This window comes from Polypterus senegalus, chromosome 18 (genome assembly GCF_016835505.1).
Source record: "Polypterus senegalus isolate Bchr_013 chromosome 18, ASM1683550v1, whole genome shotgun sequence".
Classification (NCBI taxonomy): domain Eukaryota; kingdom Metazoa; phylum Chordata; class Cladistia; order Polypteriformes; family Polypteridae; genus Polypterus; species Polypterus senegalus.
In genome coordinates, this window is record NC_053171.1 from 52413118 (window position 1) to 52436394 (window position 23277).

The following is a 23277-nucleotide window of genomic DNA, read 5'->3' on the forward strand; positions in this document are numbered from 1 at the left end:
GAATTTATGAACTTTTTTTCTCATTTGGGTAAAAAAAGAATATAAATATAATTTTTTGATACCTCCAGCATTATGGAAGATGTACAAATTCATGTAAAGATGGGAACAGTAAAGACAATAAAGAAAAGGGCATTATTACCGTATATACTTGTGGATAAGTTCTCCCGTGGATAAGTTGGGACTTGATTTTACCGTACAATTTCTGGTATTTTATAAAGTCGGTCATATAAGTCGAAAGCGGAAAACTCACGCTATTGGTCCAAAAGATTACAATATGCTAATGTCTACCTGAGACAGTAACCATGGAGCACATGGCCTTTTTTTCCTATGTGGTAGCGGCAACAGTGTGTGCTCCTAACCTCTCTCTCTCTCACTATTGTGTCTACGTGACCACACGGTAATACCCGAACTATTCCGAAGCGGTGTTTGCATTGATTTGTGTTTTTTGTATCTCACACCCTCATACACCTTTATTGTAACAGCATCCTTTACCTACAATGGAGTGTTTGATCAGAAGAAAATATGAAGATGGTTTTAAATTAAAAGTCGTTGAAGTAGCAAAAGAAATTGGTAACTGCGCTGCTGCAACAAAATTCGATGCAAATGAGAAACTGATGTGAGATTGAAGGAGAAAAGAGGATGTTAAAAAAAATTTAAAAATTAAGTGTCGCATTTTTGAACGGGCATATAAATCGGGGTCTGATTTTATGATCGATTTTTCGGGTTTCAGGACCTGACTTGTGCGTGAGTATATATGGTATGTCTCCTCATACAAGAAGAAATTTTTCTTTCAATTTTTGACATGGATTTAAAACATCCGAGGCAATACTGTTCTAATAAGGGTTTTAACTTCCAAGATTTCTGACCGTTAAAGGAATTCTCTCCTCCTCAAAGCCTTTGTCCAACATCACACAAGTATCTTGAATGTTGCTAGGTTTGCAGTTTGATTAGTTTTCAGCAGGGAAAAATAGGCTCTTGCCGGTTGCAGTGTTCTGGGATTCTTTTCAAAACAATTCCATATTATGGGCCATTTTTAAAACCCTCTCTGCTGCTCTAGCAGTGTGCTTGATACACCAATAAGGAAATCGCCCCCAATTCTTATAGTACCTATAATATTGCAATCAAACTCCAACTTCAAATTAAGTAAAAGTAATCACCTGAAATAACACATCAAATAATTTGCTGGCCTCTGACTAAATTCTACATTTACATGCATTAATTGCCTGGGATTGCAAGTACAAAGAAAGATATTTTGTGGGTTCTGTCATCTCTAGATTTGGAGGCATTGCTTTGCCCTAAAGTTCATGGTTTATGGAGAAAGCATTGTGTTCAGTTACTCACTGCAGCAGTCACCTGTAGTGCAATTTATGTTCTGAGGTCTCTGAAGATAACGCTCTCTAGCTAGCAGGCAATACTTCAGCCAAGGCCTGATGATCAGTTAACCAATTGCTTCACATGTTCATGATGAATGTTTTACTTTATGCACAGTTCCTCTGCCTTTGCACTACCAGCTTTCCTTCAGTGATGTACTCCACATAGGCACCCCCACCCAACACTGCTATTGGATTTATTTTTCTGATGTCCAAGCGCTATAATCCTCCTTTGGTGTTCAGTGGTACTTAAACACACTCAAGAATTACAAAAAAAGAAGAAAAAGTTTCTGACTTTGCTACTGATAATAAAGCAGTCCCAGTGAAGCAGTATAAAGGCATATTGCTGTCAGTATGAAGGAGTCCCAGAGATGTTTCTTGACAAACTTCTGTTGAATAATTTGGCAGCTAAAAGTCCTCAATGCTAGTTTGTTACAGAATCAAGGTTCACCCTTGTTCATGAGTTTTGTCTTTACTTGCTCCTCCTCCACTACCTACAGCAGGTTAAGAATGCATCCCATAACTTATTTATATGAAGGGCCCCTCCTGAAGTGATGTTGCAGTGTAGAAAATGGCACCAGCTATCAGAGATTTGCAGAAGATGTAAAGGATGTTACTACCCACATTAAAGGAATGCAGTCAACTAAGAAAAAGTAGTCTGCTCTGCCATTTTTTCTATTAATCCTTTGTGTTACACAACAATGAGCCTGTCATTAATGAGGTCCCCTAACCATCTGTCATATTGTCCAGCACCAGCCTTGCAAAATTCTGTCTGTAGTCATTCAGTCATCTGCATGCCTTCTTTGGAAGTGTAACAGTACAGGATGTTTTCAAAGCATAATCACTGTCTGGACCCTTACTCCATACTGAACAAGCAACACAGAATACCCCAAAACTTGGCCTTAAGTACTCAAGGACTAACTCCATCTGGTTTTGTGCCTTTTTCTTTGTACAGCCCCTTCAGTTGTCTTCTCATTAGGTCATCAGCTATAGACAGCCCATACTGATGGTCAGAGGAGGATTTGTCTATACCAGAGCATTATCATTGCCCACATTCCCATTCAGCCCCTGAGCCCTGGATTGTTGTCCATGCCATACATTTTTCAGGTTAGTGAGTGAGTTTGTCTTCTGTTTTAGGTCTGTAGGCAACCTTCTCTTCATTCATCTGTTTCTTCAGTAGTCCGTGTACCCTTCAAAGCCTCTTTGTCACCAGATTTGAAAGCTCCCTTCTTCGTAATCAGGAGACTTTTCAGCTCCTTAGATATCTAGGGTTTGTTGTTTGGAAAGGGGCACACAGTTTCCGAGGGTACAGTAGTGTCAACACAGAAGTTAATGCTGTCTGTGATGCAGTGATTTAACTCCCTGATATTGTCCCCATGGCACTCGCACATCATTGTCTTTTTGCAACAATTTCCACTAATATTTTTTTTACCAAGAATAATTTACAGATATTTTAAAAAATGAAAACAACATATGTGTTTATTTATTCATTAAGAGACTTATCATTTAAAAGAATCATAAAATGTACTGGACATTAGTTATAACTGCTTCACTGTGCTTTTTTTATGGTAAAGAAAGCTCCGTAGCAAGTTTTATTTTATCAATGAATCAGAGTACTCTTTACGAACCATAATGTACATTGCACCAGCATGTAGACTTTAGACTATGTGTTAGATGTCAGCCTATTGTTCAGCCTGGCTGGGGTTCAAATCTTTGTTGTATTTCTTATGACCTGCAGGAGGCGCTCCAAAACTGCACACTGGGGGTGGATTTACCATCAAACCTCCCCTAGTCCGTCTTGAGAGGCAGTGTTATTTCTCTAGAGTTATAAATACCAATGCTAGTAATCCCAGAGTCTTGTTCTCTGCAATTGATCGTCTGCTAAATCCAGGTCACTCAAACAAATGTCTCCAAAATACCTCCAGTGAAACTTGTGAGGCTTTTGTTGTATTCTTTAATCAAAAGATTAATGATATTAGAAATAATATAGTACATGTCTCCAATACTGATCTTCTTAAACCCCAGTATTCTATTCTAAACAAATTAAATTTTTTCACCAGGATAGATTTACCTGATTTATATAAAATAATTTCTCAACTGAGACCATCCACCTGTGTCCTTGACCCAATAACAACAAATTTTTTCAAAGAAGTATCCGGTGTGCTAATTGATAATATTCTTGACATGGTAAATTCGTCATTAGATATGGGGGTCTTCCCAGACTGTCTTAAGACTGCTGTAGTTAAACCCCTGGCTTAAGAAAAATAATCTTGACTCCTCTGCTTTTGAAAATTTTAGACCCATTTCTAACCTGCCTTTCTTAAGTAAAATTCTAGAGAAGGCAGTCATTATGCAGCTAAATGACCACCTCAATAAACCTGCTATTTTTGATAAGTTTTAGTCGGGTTTCACAACAAATCACAGTATAGAAACTGCACTTGTTAAAGTAGTAAATGAATTGTGGGTAAATGCAGACAGAGGCCATTTATCTGTTCTCATCCTCTTAGATCTGTGTGCTGCATTTGATACCACTGATCACAATAGCATTAGTCAGTGGGTGGGCCTCTCTGGCAGTGTCTTAAATTGGTTTGAATCCTACCTGGCGGGTGGAAAATTCTTTGTTAGTTGTGATAATTATAATTCAAAGACACATGATATTCTATATGGTGTTCCACAAGGCTCTATCCTGGGTCTACTGCTCTTTTTGATTTATATGCTTCCATTAGGTCAGATTATCTTGGGCATAACGTGAGCTACCACGGCTATGCCGATGACACACAGCTGTATTTATCAATAGTACCTGACAACTCAGGCACTCTTGATTCACTAACACAATGTCTCACTTGCGTTTCCAAATGGATGAGTAGTAATTTTCTCAAACTAAATAAAGAGAAAACAGAAATTTTAGTGTTTGGCAATAATGGATATAATGAGGTTATTGGAAATAAACTTGATGCATTAGGATTAAAAGTGAAGACAGAGGTAAAGAATTTAGGAGTAACTATTGACTCTGACCTTAATTTTAAATCACATATTAATCAGATTACTAGGACATCATTTTTTCACTTAAGAAATACACCAAAAGCTAGACCTCTTATAACATTGCAAGATGCTGAAAAATTAGTTCACGCTTTTGTTTTCAGTCGGCTAGATCACTGTAATGCACTCCTCCCAGGTCCACCCAAAAAAGACATCAATTGATTGCAACTAGTGCAGAATGCAGCTGCTAGAATCTTAACACAAAAACGAAAATCCAAGCACATCACCCCAGTTTTGATGTCACTACACTGGTTACCTGTGTCATTAAGAAATTACTTGAAAATACTGCTTATGGTTTACAAAGCCTTAAATAATCTCGCTCCATCTTATATTTCGGAATGTCTCACACCTTACACTCCAGATCATAGCCTTAGATCTTCAAATGCTTGTCTACTTAGAATTCCAAGAGCTAAACTTAAAAGAAGTGGTGAGGCATCTGCTGTTATGCACCTAAAATCTGGAATAGCTTGCCAATAGGAATTCGCCAGGCTAATTCAGTGGAGCACTTTAAAACACTGCTGAAAACACATTACTTTAACTTGGCTTTCTCATAGCTTCATCTTAGTTTAATCCTGATGCTCTATATATTCAATTAATTATCATTATTATTCATGCTGGCTCCAAAATCCGTACTAACCCCTACTTTCTCTTCTGTTCGTTTTCCAGTTTTCTGTGCTGGCGATCTGCACCACCACCACCTAATCAAAGCACCGTGATATTCCTACATTGATGGATTAAAGGCCTGAAGTCCACATGACCATCATCATCATCATCAAATTCTTCCATGAGAACCCTGAATACAATCAGGACTGATTGAGGTCATTTATGTTAGGTAGAATGCCTAGAGGGTGGTCTTGTGGCCTCTGAACCCCTGTTTATTTTTTTAAATAATTCTGTTGAAGCATGGTTGAAAATCAATATCTGACTTTCATTGGATAAATTTCATAGAATTTTTATTTATTATTACTTTTGTCAGATTAAAGTTATTTCTGTGACCATTTTGAGTTTTTCTTTCATTGACTGAAGGGTACCAACAATTTTGTCCACGTGTGTATATAAATAAATGTTGCTGTTGTAAATATAAGGGCAAAAACACCAGGGGGGCATTCCACGGAGCATACTGACGGATTCAAGGCTTGTCTGAGTAAGCCTTGTTTTCACTTTGAGGCTCAGTCAGTTCCGTGAGCGTAAGGTGCTTCTCGTCAATTCAAGACGGGCTTGGACAATCCATGGATAAGCACGCACTTGCAAGATTTAAGCAGTCCCGAGAACCAATTATTAATAAAACCTACAAGGCTCAAAAAAAAGCACAGAGGAGGGTGCAGTGTCGCCATTAAGTACATGCGACTTTAAGTGTAAAACTGGTGTATTATTGGACAACTTTGAAAAGTTAAGAGTTTTATTTAAGCTCTATAAAACACTATAGTGGTCTTTTCAGCAGTTCATCAAGAAATAATAGTTGTTCAATAATTATAAAGAAAGGAAATGTGTCTGCTATTAAGAAAGCTAAAGAGGCTGCAAGGCAATCTACAGCAGACCAAGGCCTCAGTTCTTAGAGTTCTTGCTAATGTCATTATTCACATTAAAAATGTAAAAGTATTGTGCGAATAACATACTTCAAACACTTGAAACAGCGATATGCTCACATTTGGCAGCAATTAAAAATTAAATACAAGAACATGGTTACAAATTACTAGAATATACAGTACATTTATAAGCATATACACTCACCTAAAGGATTATTAGGAACACCTGTTCAATTTCTCATTAATGCAATTATCTAATAAACCAATCACATGGCAGTTGCTTCAATGCATTTAGGGGTGTGGTCCTGGTCAAGACAATCTCCTGAACTCCAAACTGAATGTCAGAATGGGAAAGAAAGGTGATTTAAGTAATTCTGAGCGTGGCATGGTTGTTGGTGCCAGACGGGCCGGTCTGAGTATTTCACAATCTGCTCAGTTACTGGGATTTTCACGCACAACCATTTCTAGGGTTTACAAAGAATGGTGTGAAAAGGGAAAAACATCCAGTATGCGGCAGTCCTGTGGGCGAAAATGCCTTGTTGATGCTAGAGGTCAGAGGAGAATGGGCCGGCTGATTCAAGCTGATTGAAGAGCAACTTTGACTGAAATAACCACTCGTTACAACCGAGGTATGCAGCAAAGCATTTGTGAAGCCACAACACGCACAACCTTGAGGCGGATGGGCTACAACAGCAGAAGACCCCACCGGGTACCATTCATCTCCACTACAAATAGGAAAAAGAGGCTACAATTTGCACGAGCTCACCAAATTGGACAGTTGAAGACTGGAAAAATGTTGCCTGGTCTGATGAGTCTCGATTTCTGTTGAGACATTCAAATGGTAGAGTCAGAATTTGGCGTAAACAGAATGAGAACATGGATCCATTATGCCTTGTTACCACTGTGCAGGCTGGTGGTGGTGGTGGTGTAATGGTGTGGGGGATGTTTTCTTGGCACACTTTAGGCCCCTTAGTGCCAATTGGGCATTGTTTAAATGCCACGGGCTACCTGAGCATTGTTTCTGACCATGTCCATCCCTTCATGATCACCATGTACCCATCCTCTGATGGCTACTTCCAGCAGGATAATGCACCATGTCACAAAGCCCGAATCATTTCAAATTGGTTTCTTGAACATGACAATGAGTTCACTGTACTAAAATGGCCCCCACAGTCACCAGATCTCAACCCAATAGAGCATATTTGGGATGTGGTGGAATGGGAGCTTCGTACCCTGGATGTGCATCCCACAAATCTCCATCAACTGCAAGATGCTATCCTATCAATATGGGCCAACATTTCTAAAGAATGCTTTCAGCACCTTGTTGAATCAATGCCACGTAGAATTAAGGCAGTTCTGAAGACGAAAGGGGGTCAAACACCGTATTAGTATGGTGTTCCTAATAATCCTTTAGGTGAGTGTATATTGTGCATATTGTGCATTTAGCAAACAAAAGGAAAACTGCAGCTTCTGCTATGGGTGTGATGTTCCTATGTCACTCCTGCTGATCGATTTGCCTTCATCGGATGAGGCAATACGCTTGGTTATTCATGTCATTGTCATTTAAAAGGACTTCACCTGAGCATTGATGCTATGAATGATGTGTATTTTACATATTCAGTCTCTAATCAGCTTGGAGCTGCTGTTATCTGCTTATAGGTGCAGTCTATTGCACCACTGATGTTTGGGAAGCTTCAATAACATTTTCTAGTGTCACTAATATAGCTTTGGATGAATACATTTTATAGTGATTCACTTGCAGGCATTTACTGCGGCAAGTTAACTTTGCAACATATGACTTAAACTAACTGCATGTAAAGTTGTTATTTTGCAATTCTTCAGTGTTCCGGACATGCCAAGGGGGGTCTGTGCTGTCACTTATCTACAGATAAGTCGAGCCCCCTCATTCATCAGAGAGTTTCAAAGAATCGACACGCCATGAATGATCCCACAATTTTTTTTTAAACAATGAATGAGACCACAAACATCTGTATGAAAATCATTATAGTACCAGACCAGACTTAACAAACTTAATAATTAGAGTTCCCTTTTATGTGGCATATCCTCAATTACTGGACATTTTGTAGTTTTAATCTTTTACTAGTGGTCAAATAAGTGTGGTCTCTCTCTCTCGTGTGTGTGTGTGTCTCTCTCTCTCGTGCGTGTGTGTGTGTGTGTTTCCCTCTCTCTCTCGCGTGTGTGTGTGTGTGTGTGTCTCTCTCTCTCTCTCTCTCGCGTGCGTCTGTCTGTCTGTCTCTCTTTCGCTGCACGGGGAATGCACAGGGAGAGACTGAACACGTGCGGAAATCATTGGCGCACACAAACCGAAAGGAACGCTGGCTTGTTCGTATACTGAGTCTGTGGTCGTGAACAGATGCAAAAGTTTGCCGAACGTTTTGGTCGTAAACCGATTTGTACGTGTTCCGAGACGTTCATGAACCGAGAATCCACTGTGTGTGTGTGTGTGTGTATATATATATATATATATATATATATATATATATATATATATATATATATATATATATATATATACACTAGCAAAATACCTATACTTCTGCAGCGGCGTAGTACTGCCTTAAAATATTTATTAAGAAGAAAATTAAACCTTTTTAAACTGAGGGAAAATATACCAATAATTAGTTGTTAAGGATCTCCTTGTAAACCACATTGTCAGTTCAGCCCTCCGGTTGTAATATGACCAAGCTGTGCGCCGAGCTTACTCTTGAGCATGCAACGTACAGTTGTGAAAAGCAATCTTGTCTCAAATCTCACAGCTTGGATTGCTGCTGTCATAATCGTTTTGAGTTTCATGGTTTGTTCCAATTACGACAGTATTTGCAGGACTTGTGTTGAAGTGACATTCGGCATCTGTCAAGCGTTGTAAGCATACAACCGGTTTCATCAATAACTTCACATCCAGCTTTTGAGAGTTTAAACATTCATAAACATCAAAGTTTCCACTACTGAAATCGTCACCTGTCAATCTAAGATGTTTAAGAGGCATTGGTGGTTGTTGAAAGGTGTAAAATATTTGGCCATTTCGGTACACTTGAAAGCAACAACCGAACAATTCAGCGGCAGCCATCAACTCACATGCAGATGCATAGGTGAAGGGCTTAAGCATTTCACTCTTATAGTGCTCCTGTGTAGTATAATTATCTCCTGTACCGTCATCAGTCCACACCTTGAACCTGTCCCAGTCATTCAATACATAAGACACAATGTTCCTCCGGATATCAAGAGTGAGCCTGATATGGTCGTGCAATATGTAACAAAGAGAATGGAAAAGGTAGGTGCCATCTCTGGGAATGGAAACCACTTGGTAAATGACAGTTCTTTGATCGATGGTGATCACCTCGATAGACATGTTAATGCGGGACGGTTGGAATGATAAAGGAAATGGGTACCTGAACAATGTAAAGTAAGTCTAAAATACCTACACAATAACTATAATCATAATAAATGAACAATAAAACAGCGGAGAAGCCGTGGATTAAATAAAAAGGCTGTAGTTATCAGTAGGGAGACGTGAATCCCGTGGCGAAGCAAGGAAGGGAATGTAGAGACTGGAGCGACAGACAGCCTTATATAGGCAGGCAGCCAACAACGTGAAGGCGTTGTGATGGGGACCCAACGCCGCCTCACACGGTGACCGAGCTGCAGGCTACGGACGTATATATGTACGTAAGTAGGATTCAGTTAGCGGTGGGAACCCGCATACCAAATTTCTTGAAGATGGGCCCATAAGTAACAAAGACCATTGAAAACTTCAATATAGCGGCCGACAGTGGCATCATACTACCGAAATAAGTACCAAATTTCAGCCTTCTACATACACGGGAGGTTGGAGAATTAGTGACGTTGGAAAGTTCAATATGACGGCCGACAGTGGCATCATACCACTGAAATAAGTACATACATTGGTTTTGGTTAGCGCAGGGAAGCCACATACCAAATTTCGTGAAGATGGGGCCATAAATAAAAAAGTTCAACATGGCGGACGTTGTTGACCGTTACGCGTAGAATTTCGAAATGAAGCCTGCTTAACTTTTGTAAGTAAGCTGTAAGGAATGAGCCTGCAAAATTTCAGCCTTCTACCTACACGGGAAGTTGGAGAATTAAAGACGTTTGGAAAATTCAATATGGCGGCCGACAGTGGCGTCATACCACAGAAATAAGTACGTACATCAGTTTTGGTTAGCGCAGGGAAGCCACCTACCAAATTTCGTGAAGATGGGGTCAGCCTTCTACCTACATGGGAAGTTGGAAAATTAGTGACGTTGGAAAGTTCAATATGGCGGCCGACAGTGGCGTCATACCATCAAAATAAGTACGTACATCGTTTCGGTTAGCGCAGGGAAGCCGCCTACCAAATTTCGTGAAGATGGAGCCATAAATAAGAAAGTTCAATATGGCGGACGTTGTCGACCATTATCGACCGTTATGACCATTATGTGTAGAATTTCGAAATGAAACCTGCCTTTTGTAAGTAAGCTGTAAGGAATGAGATGGCCAAATTTCAGCCTTTTACCTACACGGGAAGTTGGAGAATTAGTGATGAGTCAGTCAGTGAGGGCTTTGCCTTTTATTAGTATACTAGCAAAATACCCGCTTACTTCGTAGCGGAGAAGTAGTGTGTTAAAGAAGCAATGAAAAAGAAAAGGAAACATTTTGAAAATAACGTAAGATGATTGTCAATGTAATTGTTTTGTCACTGTTGTGAGTGATGAGTGTTGCTGTCATATATATATATATATATATATATATATATATATATATATATATATATATATATATATACACGCACACAGATAAACATATATATATATACATATCTATACATATACACATATATACATAGATATATATATCTACATATATACACATACATATACATACACACATACATACATACACACACATATATACACACAAATACATATATATATATATATATATATATATATACACTAGCAAAATACCAGCATGGGAGAAGTAGTGTTAAAGAAGCAATGAAAAGAAAAGGAAACATTTTGAAAATAAGCGTAACCTGATTGTCAATGTAATTGTTTTGTCACTGTTGTGAGTGATGAGTGTTGTTGTCATATATATATATATATATATATATTTACACACACACACATAAACATATATATATATACATATCTATACATATACACATATATACATACATATATATATCTACATATATACACACACATATATACACACACATACATACATACACACACACATATATAAACATATATATACATATACATACATATCTACATATATACACACACAGCTATTTCATTATCAGTGCAATACGCTGTTTGTTAAAACGGTTGACTCCAGCTCTTACGTGCAATAACAAATCAAATCATTCAGTTGTCTTTGCTCATATGTCATTTTAGAGCTGGACGCCTGGCATCTTTTTTTGGCCACAAGTTTGTTTGTTTGGTGTGAGGTTCTGTGTTGTGGAGATTCTCAGGATGGATTGCAGGTGCTCATCAGTGAGGCGACTCCTGTGTGCTGTTTTGTTAGTCTTTATCACTGAGAAGAGCTTCTCACACAGATATGTGCTACCAAACATGCACAAGGTTGAGCCGCATGTAGACGGACTTTTTGTTCTTCAAAGTCACCAAAGCGCCGTGCAAACTCAGTGCGCCAATAACTCTAGCCGCAATAACTTGCAGCATCATAAGGTAGACTTGATTAACGCGGTAAGTGTTCGGCAAGGCAGCTGAAGCGCTGCATTATGGGATCTGTAGTTTACTGTGTTACCAGCGCTTCATATACCCGGGCCATTAATAACAATAATACAGTATATAAAATGATCTCGCGGGCCGGATATAATTACACGCCGGGCCGGATGTGGCCCACGGCCCTTGAGTTTGACACATATGGACTAAATAGAACTTGAAAAGATATATTTTTTCAAATGTGATCGCGCAATTCAGATAGAGTTGACGCCAGCACTACAGCCTGCATGCCTCAATGAGTCATCCTCCCCTCACTCTTACTTTTTACCGTTCATCTAATGAATACACTGAGTATGGCTTTACCAAAACAATCATTGATGGCGAATAAAGTATCCATTATTCGAGTATGTAGATCGGGGTATATATATACATTTATATATATTCCCGCGTATCGCAGTGGAGAAGTAGAAGTTATGAAAAAGAAAAGGGAACATTTTAAAAATAACGTAACATGATTGTCATAATATACAGTAATCGTTTTGTGAGTGTTATTGAATGTTGCTGTCATCAAGGATTTGATTATCATTATTTGTTTCAATCAGGGTCGTATTTGTACGATGTGTTGTGTTCAAGTTACATTCCGTGTTTGTCAATCGTTGTAAAGATAAAAGGTTTCATTCATCGATTAGTTTCTTACTGCATCAATAAACAGCTCGTCTTCCTCTTTATCTGACAAACTGCATGCACGGGTTTTTTTTTTTTTACACTGTCTTCCTTTAGCAGGACATTCAGTTTTTCCACCGTGTGCTTTGTTTCTGCAGTAGCTGCACTTATGAATATGATTGTATGTATCAGACGCTTCATATTTTTTTGCTGCCTTCTCAATTGTGTAATTCGGTTTTTGTTCAGCATTTTTTGGAACTGTTGCTTTTTGTCTGTGCACTGCGTCAGTTCACGTGAGCCGCTTGGTGTTCTTGCATCGAAGGTTCCCAGCTGTGCTGGTGCCATCTCGTGTAATGTCAGCTAAGACCTGGCACTTAAAAGTTTCTCTCTCAGTTTCAATGAGTTTGTGCCAAACACCACCCTGACCATCTCATCTTCCTCTGCATAAGCACAGTCCTTCACCCGTGAATATTTACCGGCAGTGTTTGTATTGGATTGCCGCTGATGGACGGCCTTATATGGGCAGGCACTAAATTACAAACACCAGCGGCAGTCTGTCTATGAACTTAATCTATACTAATAAAAGGCAAAGCCCTCACTCACTCACTCACTCACTCACTCACTGACTCATCACTAATTCTCCAACTTCCCGTGTGGGTGGAAGGCTGAAATTTGGCAGGTTCATTCCTTACAGCTTCCTTACAAAAGTTGGGCAGGTTTTATATCGAAATTCTATGCGTAATGGTCATAACTGGAAGCAGTTTTTCTCCATTTACTGTAATGGAGATGAGCTTCAACGCCGTGGAGTTTAGTGTGACATCATCACGCCTCCCACGTAATCACGCAGTACATAGAAAACCAGGAAGACCTCAAAAAAGCGCTCAAGAAAACATGCATTATATAATTGAGAAGGCAGCGAAACAATAAGAAGCGAGCGAGTGACATATACAACCATATTCATGAGTTCTGCTACTTCGGAAACAAAGCACGATGTAAACCTACACTTTAAATTAAGTTCATAGACAGGCTGCGCTGGCGTTTGTAATTTAGTGCCTGCCCATATAAGGCCGTCCGTCAGCGGCAATCCAATAGCAAACTGCCACGGGTAAATATTCACGGGTGAAGGACTGTGCTTATGGAGAGGAAGATGAGATGGTCAGGGTGGTGTTTGACACAAACTCAGCTTAAACTGCGAGAGAAAGTTTTAAGTGCCAGGACTAAGGTAACATTAAATACAGCCATGGACATAGCACGAGATGGCACCAGCACAGCTGGGAACCTTCGATGCATGTACACCGAGCGGCTCACGTGAACTGACGCAGTGCACAGATAAAAGCAACAGTTCCAAAGAGCTGAACAAAACCGAATTACACAATTGAAAAGGCAGCAAAAATATGAAGCGTCTGATACATATAAGCATATTCATAAATCCAGCTACTGCGGAAACAAAGCACACGTTGGAAAAAGTCAATGTCCCGCTAAAGGAAGACAGTGTAAAAACCCGTGCATGCAGTGTGTCAGGTCTCAGATAAAGAAGAAGACGAGCTGTTTATTGATGCAGTAAGAAACGAATCGATGAATGAAACCTGTCATCTTTACAACGATTGACAAACACGGAATGTAACTTGAACACAACACATCCTACAAATACGAACCTGATTGAAAGAAATAATGATAATCAAATCCTTGATGACAGCAACACTCAGTAACACTCACAAAACAAATACTGTATATTGACAGTCATGTTATGTTATATTTTTAAAATGTTCCCTTTTCTTTTCTACCTTTTTAACACACTACTTCTCCTGCGATACGCGGGTATATATATATGTATATATATATATATCCCGCCTACATACTCGAATAATGGATACTTTATTCGCCATCAATGATTGTTTTGGTAAAGCCATACTCAGTGTATTCATTAGATGAACGGTAAAAAGTAAGAGCGAGGGAGGATGACTCATTGAGGCATGCAGGCTGTAGTCTTGCGTCAACTCTATCTGAATTGCGCGATCACATTTGAAAAATATATCTTTTCAAGTTCTATTTAGTCCATATGTGTCAAACTCAAGGGCATGGGCCACATCCGCCCGGCGTAATTATATCCGCCCGAGATCATTTTATATACTGTATTATTGTTATTAAAGCCCGGTATATGAAGCGCTGGTAACACAATAAACTACAGATCCCATAATGCAGCGCAGCAAGGCTAGAGTTATTGCGCACTGAGTTTGCACGGCGCTTTGGTGACTTTGAAGAACAAAAAAAGTCCGTCTACATGCGGCTCGAACCTTGTGCATGTTTGGTAGCACATATCTGTGTGAGAAGCTCTTCTCAGTGATAAAGACTAACAAAACAGCACACAGGAGTCGCCTCACTGATGAGCAACTGCAATCTATCCTGAGAATCTCCACAACACAGAACCTCACAGCAAACAGAAACGAACCTGTGGCCAAAAAGATGCCAGGCGTCCAGCTCTAAAATGACATATGAGCAAAGACAACTGAATGATTTGATTTGTTATTGCACGTAAGAGCGGAGTCAACCGTTTTAACAAACAGCGTATTGCACTGATACTGAAATAGCTGTGTGTGTATATATGTAGATATGTATGTATATGTATATATATGTTTATATATGTGTGTGTGTATGTATATATATATATATATATATATGTATTTGTGTGTATATATGTGTGTGTATGTATGTATATGTGTGTGTTTATATGTAGATATATATGTATGTATATATGTGTATATGTATAGATATGTATATATATATATGTTTATGTGTGTGTGTGTAAATATATATATATATATATATATATATATATATATACATATATATATATGACAACAACACTCATCATTCACAACAGTGACAAAACAATTACATTGACAATCAGGTTACGTTACTTTCAAAATGTTTCCTTTTCTTTTCATTGCTTCTTTAACACACTACTTCTCCGCTGCGAAGCGCGGGTATTTTGCTATTTAATATAAACTTACGGTTCACGCCGTGCTTTGTTTCACTTGCAGTAGCTGTACTTATGAATATGCTTGTATGCATCATTTGCTTCATAATGTTTTCTGCCTTCTCAATTGTGAAATGGCGTTTTGTGCTCATCAGCTGTTTGGAGTTCTTCCTTGTTCTCTACGTACTTACATTATATGGAGAAAAAAAGCTTCCAGTTATGACCCTTACGCATAGAATTTCAAAATGAAACCTGCCCAACTTTTGTAAGTAAGCTGTAAGGAATAAGCCTGCCAAATTTCAGCCTTCTACCTACACGGGAAGTTGGAGAATTAGTGATGAGTCAGTGAGTGAGTGAGGGCTTTGCCTTTTATTAGTATATATATATATATATATATATATATATATATATATATATATATATATATATACACACACACAGTGCATCCGGAAAGTATTCACAGCACATCACTTTTTCCACCACATTTTGTTATGTTACAGCCTAATTCCAAAATGGATTAAATTAATTTTTTCCTCAGAATTCTACACACAACACCCCATAATGACAACGTGAAAAAAGTTTACTTGAGATTTTTGCAAATTTATTAAAAATAAAAAAATTGAGAAAGCACATGTACATATGTATTCACAGCCTTTGTCGTGAAGCTCAAAATTGAGTTCAGGTGCATCCTGTTTCCCCTGATCATCCTTGAGATGTTTCTGCAGCTTAACTGGAGTCCACCTGTGGTAAATTCAGTTGATTGGACATGATTTGGAAAGGCACACACCTGTCTATATAAGGTCCCACAGTTGACAGTTCATGTCAGAGCACAAACCAAGCATGAAGTCAAAGGAATTGTCTGTAGACCTCCGAGACAGGATTGTCTCGAGGCACAAATCTGGGGAAGGTTACAGAAAAATTTCTGCAGCTTTGAAGGTCCCAATGAGCACAGTGGCCTCCATCATCCGTAAGTGGAAGAAGTTCGAAACCACCAGGACTCTTTCTAGAGCTGGCCGGCCATCTAAACTGAGCAATCGGGGGAGAAGGGCCTTAGTTAGGGAGGTGACCAAGAACCCAATGGTCACTCTGTCAGAGCTCCAGAGGTCCTCTGTGCAGAGAGAAGAACCTTCCAGAATGACAACCATCTCTGCAGCAATCCAACAATCAGGCCTGTAAGGTAGAGTGGCCAGACGGAAGCCACTCCTTAGTAAAAGGCACATGGCTGCCCGCCTGGAGTTTGCCAAAAGGCACCTGAAGGACTCTCAGACCATGAGAAACAAAATTCTCTGGTCTGATGAGACAAGGATTAAACTCTTTGGTGTGAATGCCAGGCATCACGTTTGGAGGAAACCAGGCACTGCTCATCACTGGGCCAATACCATCCCTACAGTGAAGCATGGTGGTGGCAGCATCATGCTGTGGGGATGTTTTTCAGCAGCAGAAACTGGGAGACTAGTCAGTATAGGGGAAAGATGACTACAGCAATGTACAGAGACATCCTGGATCCGTACTGACCCCAACTCTCTCTTCTGTTTATTTTTCCGGTTTCTTTGTGGTGGCAGCCTGTGTCACCACCACCTACTCAAAGCATCATGATGCTCCAACATTGATGGACTGAAAGCCAGAAGTCTACGTGACCATCATCATCAAGTCCTTCCATGAGAACCCTAAATACAAAGAGGACTGTTTCACTTATGTTAGGTAGATTGCCCAGACAAACTGGGCTGTCTCATGGTCTGGAATCCCTACAGATTTTATTTTTTTTTTCTCCAGCCATCTGGATTTTTTTTTTGTTTTGTTTTTTCTGTCCACCCTGGCCATCGGACCTTACTTATTCTATGTTAATTAATGTTGACTTATTTTTATTTTTTACTGTGTCTTCTATTTTTCTATTCTCCATTTTGTAAAGCACTTTGAGCTACATTTTTTTGTATGAAAATGTGCTATATAAATAAATAAATGTTGTTGTTGGATGAAAACCTGCTCCAGAGCGCTACAGACCTTAGACTGAGGCAACAGTTCATCTTTCAGCAGGACAAGGACTCTAAGCACACAGCCAAGATATCAAAGGAGTGGCTTCAGGACAACTCTGTGAATGTCCTTGAGTGGCCCAGCCAGAGCCCAGACTTGAATCTGATTGCACATCTCTGGAGAGATCTTAAAATGGCTGTGCACTGACTCTTCCCATCCAACCAGATGGAGCTTGAGAGGTGCTCCAAAGAGGAATGGGCGAAACTGGCCAAGGATAGGTGTGCCAAGCTTGTGGCATCATATTCAAAAAGACTTGAGACTGTAATTGCTGACAAAGGTGCATCGACAAAGTATTGAGCAAAGGCTGTGAATATTTATGTACATGTGATTTCTCCATTTTTTAATTTTTAATAAATTTGCAAAAACCCTCAACTAAACTTTTTTCATGTTGTCATTATGGTGTGTTATGTGTAGAATTCTGAGGAAAAAATTGAATTTAACCTATTTTGGAATAAGGCTGTAGCATAACAAAATGTGGAAAAAGTGATGCGCTGTGAATACTTTCCGGATGCACTGCATATATATATATATATATATATATATATATATATATACACACACACAGTAATCCCTCCTCGATCGCGATCACGATAGATGAAAATCTGCGAAGTAGAAACCATATGTTTGTATGGTTATTTTTATATATTTTAAGCCCTCATAAACTCTCCCACACTGTTAACATTATTAGAGCCTTCTAGACATGAAATAACACCCTTTAGTAAAAAGTTTAAACTGTGCTCCATGACAAGACAGAGATGACAGTTCTTTCTCACAATTAAAAGAATGCAAATATATCTTCTCTTCAAAGGAATGCGTGTCAGGAGCAGAGAATGTCAGAGAGAGAGAGCGAGAGAAAAGCAAACAATAAAAAAATCAATACGTGCTTTTGGGCTTTTAAGTATGCCGAAGCACCGCGATAAAGCGGCATTTTTTAGAGGAACGTCCGTATCCTCTAGGCAAACAGCCTCTGTTTATTTAGATATGCTTACATTTAAAATCCGCGATGGAGTGAAGCCGCGAAAGTCGAAGCGCAATATAGCGAGGGATCACTGTACATATATATTTATGTACGTAATGGTCATAACTGGAAGCTATTTTTCTACATATACTGTAATGGAGTTGAGCTCGAAAGCCGTGGGGGCGGAGTTTCGTGTGACATCATCACGCCTCCCATGTAATCACGTGAACTGACTGTCAACGCAGTGCGTAGAAAACCAGGAAGAGCTCCAAAAAGCGATAAAGAAAACATGCATTATATAATTCAGAAGGCAGCGAAACAATAAGAAGCGAGCGAGTGACATATACAACCATTTTCATGAGTGCTGCTACTTCGGAAACAAAGCACAGTGTAAACCTAAAGTTTAAAACGCTGGCGTTTGTCATGCCCACGGGTAATGCAGGAAACAAGTTTAATAAGAGGACACAGGATATAAACGAGAGTTTTGATCACTTTGTAACTAAGTTAAAATTGCAGGTGAGGGGCTGTGCTTATGCAAATTCTGAGAGACTGTGTTTGTGGGGGATTGATGTCATCATCTCCCCTCCCATTCACCTCATTTCGCTCTGAGCTGCGCTCCGCAGCTAACGCAGTGTTACGACTTTGTGACGCTGCCACCAAATACTCACAGAAAAATCCACAAGTTAATACACACGCTGTGGCTAGAGTTTCTCCACACTGAATCCTCCAGGCACTACTTACAAAATGTTACATTGAAAATCGTGTTACGTTATTTTTAAAATCTTTCCTTTTCTTAGCACAAGCACAGCTGAGAAGCTTCGATGCATGTGCTCCATAACGCGTTAAAAAATCACGCATTTAATCACAAGCAAAGGGGAACTTCTGTCAATGCATGATTTCCTGGTACAACCGATTACATTGATCAGCGCTTCCCGATTCATTTTACTCTCGCACCTCCTTGGTTTGAGAAGTATGAAAAAATATGAGGTTAACACAGAAAAACAGATCACCAATTGAAGCTGCATAAATAATCGATTCACCATCAATAATTGTTTTGGTAAAGCCATACTCAGTGTAATCCTCCTTCCATTTTATAATTTTTCCGCCACTAGCCATGATTAAATGAACGGTAAAAAAGTTAGAGCGAAGCGAGGGTGATTTATTCAAGCAGGCAGGCGACAGCTCAATAGCTCGAATTTGGATATAAGTAGCTTCTATTTAGTCGCCAGAAATATCTTTGTTAGGAATGGAAGTTGAATTTAGTCTTTAAATTTCTATGGTAAAGAAAAAGTTATGTAATGATGACTACATTTAACTATATAAAGTCAAAACTTGTATATATAAAAATCATTCGCGAATATATAAATTCAAAACTTGATTATATAAAGTCACTGTCGGAATAAATAAAGTCAAAACTTTAATATATAAAGTCAGCGTCGGTATATATAAAGTCAATACTTGTTTCTGAATATATAAAGTGAAAACTTGAATATATAAAGTAAGCGCTGCAATATATAAAGTCAAAACTTCTATATATAAAGTCAGCATCGGAATATACAAAGTCAGCGCTGGAATATCCATCCATTTCCCAACACGTTGAATCCGACTACAGGGTCACGGGGTCTGCTGGAGACAATCCCAGCCAACACTGGGCACAAGGCAGGAACCAATCCTGGGCAGGGCACATGCATCATTTTCAAAACATTAACCGAACAGTGTTTTTTTAATTTATTTTTCTGAATACGTTTTTGTTAACTTAGTTCAGTTCAGAGTCGTTTCAATCAATAGATTTTGACTTTCACTTTATATATTCAGGAGTGAGTTTATATACTCCGATGTTGACTTTATATAATCAGGAATAACTTTATAAATTCCGACACTGACTTTATATATTCAGGTTTTGACTTTATATATTCCAGCACTGACTTTATATATTCTGACGACGACTTTATATATTCACAAAATCAATTTATTTGCCTATACTACCCCATAGTATATGTGTGTGTATATATATATATATATATATATATATATATATGTATATATATATATATATATATATATATATATATATATATATATATATATATATATATGTATATATATGTATATATATATGTATATATATATATATATATGTATATATATATATATATATATATATATGTATATATATATATATATATATATATATATATATATATATATATATATATATATATATATATATATACAGGGAGTGCAGAATTATTAGGCAAGTTGTATTTTTGAGAATTAATTTTAATATGGAACAAACACAGTGCTATCAGTCAATCCAAAATGTTAATAAACCTGAAACCTGCGCACAATTATTAGGCAACTATTAGTGTGCAGATTTATTATGCAACTAAAGGAAAAATGAAAATTTTCCCATCTCACTTGTTTATTTTCATCTGTTATAGTGAGAATAATAAACAAACACCTCAAAATTTACAAATAAACATCTCTGACATTTCAAAAAATAAATCAATCAATCAATGACCAATATAGCCACCCTTCTTTCCAATAACAGTCATAAGCCTTTCCATTCATGGAGTCTGTCAGTTTCTTGATCTGTTGATGATCAGCTTTTGTGGAGCAGTGACTACAGCCTCCCAGACACTCTTCAGAGAGGTGTATTGTTTTTCTCCCCCGTAAATATAGCGTTTAAGAAGTGCCCACAAGTTCTCGATAGGGTTTAGGTCAGATGAGGAAGGGGGGCCATGTCATTATTCCTTCATCTTTAAGGCCTTTACTGGCTGGCCACGCAGTGGAGAACTTCGATGCAAGTGATGGAGCATTGGCCTGCATAAAAATCATGGTCTTTTTCCTGTATCACTGTTTGAAGAAAGTGTCTTCGAAAAACTGGCAGTAGGTTTGGGAGTTGATTTTGAGTTCATCTTCAATGCAAAAGGTCCAACTAGCTCATCTTTAAAAATACCAGCTCATACCAGTACCCCACCTCCACGTTGGAGTGGAGCTCTGTGCCATTACTGATCCACAGGTCCATCCATCTGGTCCATCAAGAGTCACTCTCATCTCATCGGTCCATAAAACCTTTGAAAAAAATCTGTCTTCAGATATTTCTTGGCCCAGTTTTGACGTTTCAACTTATGTTTCTTGTTCAGTGGTGGTTGGGTTTCAGCCCTCCTTACCTTGGCCATGTCTTTGAGCACTGAACACCTTGTACTTCTGGGCACTCCAGGTAGGTTGCAGCTCTGGAATATGAAAGTACTGGAGGATAATGGGTTCCTGGTAGCTTCACGTTTGATTCTTCTCAAATCTTTGGCAGCTAATTTGCGTCTTTTGTTCTCAACACGTTTCTTGCGACCCTGTTGACTATTTGCAACAAAATGTTTGATAGTTCTGTGATCACACACCAATATCTTAGCAATTCCAAAAGTGCTGCATCCCTCTGAAAGACTTTTTACAATTTTTGACTTTTCAGAGTCAGTTAAATCTCTTTTTTGGCCCATTTTGCCTGAGGAAAACTAGCTGCCTAATAATTCTGCACACCTTGATATAGGGTGTTGATCTCCTTAGGCCACACCCTCCCTCATTACACAAATACACATCACCTGACGTGCTTAAATCCAATAAGCATTCAAGTTAATACAGCTTGGAGTTGGAATATACGCATTAAAAATGATGATATGGTCAAAATACTCACTTGCCTAATAATTGTGCACACAGTGTATGTGTGTATATATATATATATATATATATATATATATATATATATGTATATATGTATATATATATGTATATATATGTATATATATATATATATGTATATATATGTATATCTGTATATACCTTTTTTATTAGAGAAATTGAGTCACACAATTAAAGCGAACTTGACATAAAATGAGCAATATGATTTGGTAATCATTTAATAGTTCGAAGTACTGAGTGAAAAACAGGAGACTCTAAATGGCTGACTGCCATTCACTAGAGAAGATAGCTGTTTTAAGAACTTAAATACTGAAAAGACTGTAGTCCTACCTTTACTATGTAGAGCCTTGCAGACTTTGAAAAACCAGGACTGAGCTCTTCTGCCTGTAACAGGAAATGCATGCATATTATAGATAAACAACTGCAATTATGTTTTGATATTCAATTAACTACTGAAACTGGATTTATAATGCAATACAACAGTTTACGTCAGGTCAGCATCAAGAACTTTTGACAAAGGATAAACAAAATTTCATGCCAATGTTACCTCTTCAGTGTTTCAACATACTTCAAATTGAACAAAATCCAGCAAAGCCTAACTGAAATTAATTTAATCTTTCCTTGAATTATATTTCTTCTTATGTAAAGATAATGAATGATAAATGTGTACACAAATCTGGAAATACACTTTAAAAAGAAATAAGAATCCCTGCAAAACTGAAAGCTATTAGATGCACTGAGTGTTATTTTCAGATTATATTTAGGCAAAACTGTTTACTCCATTTTTTACTTTAGGTGTGGCAAAAAAATGGGGCAATAAGAACTAAAATCAACAAAGTAAATCTTCGCTATGCAGGGATTCGCTTATCTACCATTGCAAAAGTGTTACCCGTTAAGTGACACCTGTAGTTAAATCTCGCCTATTCGCACCAAAGGTCCCTGCTGCGGGCCGCATGATGAAGTCTCTCCCTTTCTTCTATAGAACAGATGGCTTGATATAAATCAGTCAGACTTCAAAAAGGGCCATTCAACAGAGATGGCTTGATGTCGACGCATTATGGCAGGTTACACCTACTAACATGTCTTCTACCCTCATCCTGCTAGATCTCGCCCTTGCCTTCAACATGGTCAACCACCAGATTCTTAATTTTCACACTCTCTGACCTTGGCATCACTGGGACTGCAATAAGGTAGCTTGACTCCTACCTCTTGGGCAGATCCTACCACGTGTCTTGGTTTGGACTGAATTTAAGGGTGAAACATGCTTTCAATGTAATCAAGGTATACACCTGGGATCGGTGCTCTGCACTCT

The 23277-nt window shown here is 38.4% G+C and overlaps 1 protein-coding gene across 3 annotated transcripts in view; it reads right to left on the reverse strand.

Annotated features, from left to right (window-relative positions):
* rmdn3 (regulator of microtubule dynamics 3) overlaps positions 1–23277 on the reverse strand; it is a 132710-nt gene that overhangs the window by 14772 nt on the left and 94661 nt on the right. For all 3 annotated transcript variants that reach the window (XM_039741332.1, XM_039741331.1, XM_039741333.1), the window contains exon 10: positions 22296–22349. In XM_039741332.1, coding sequence (XP_039597266.1) covers positions 22296–22349 — 54 coding nt within the window. The remainder of the gene's footprint in view (positions 1–22295; positions 22350–23277) is intronic.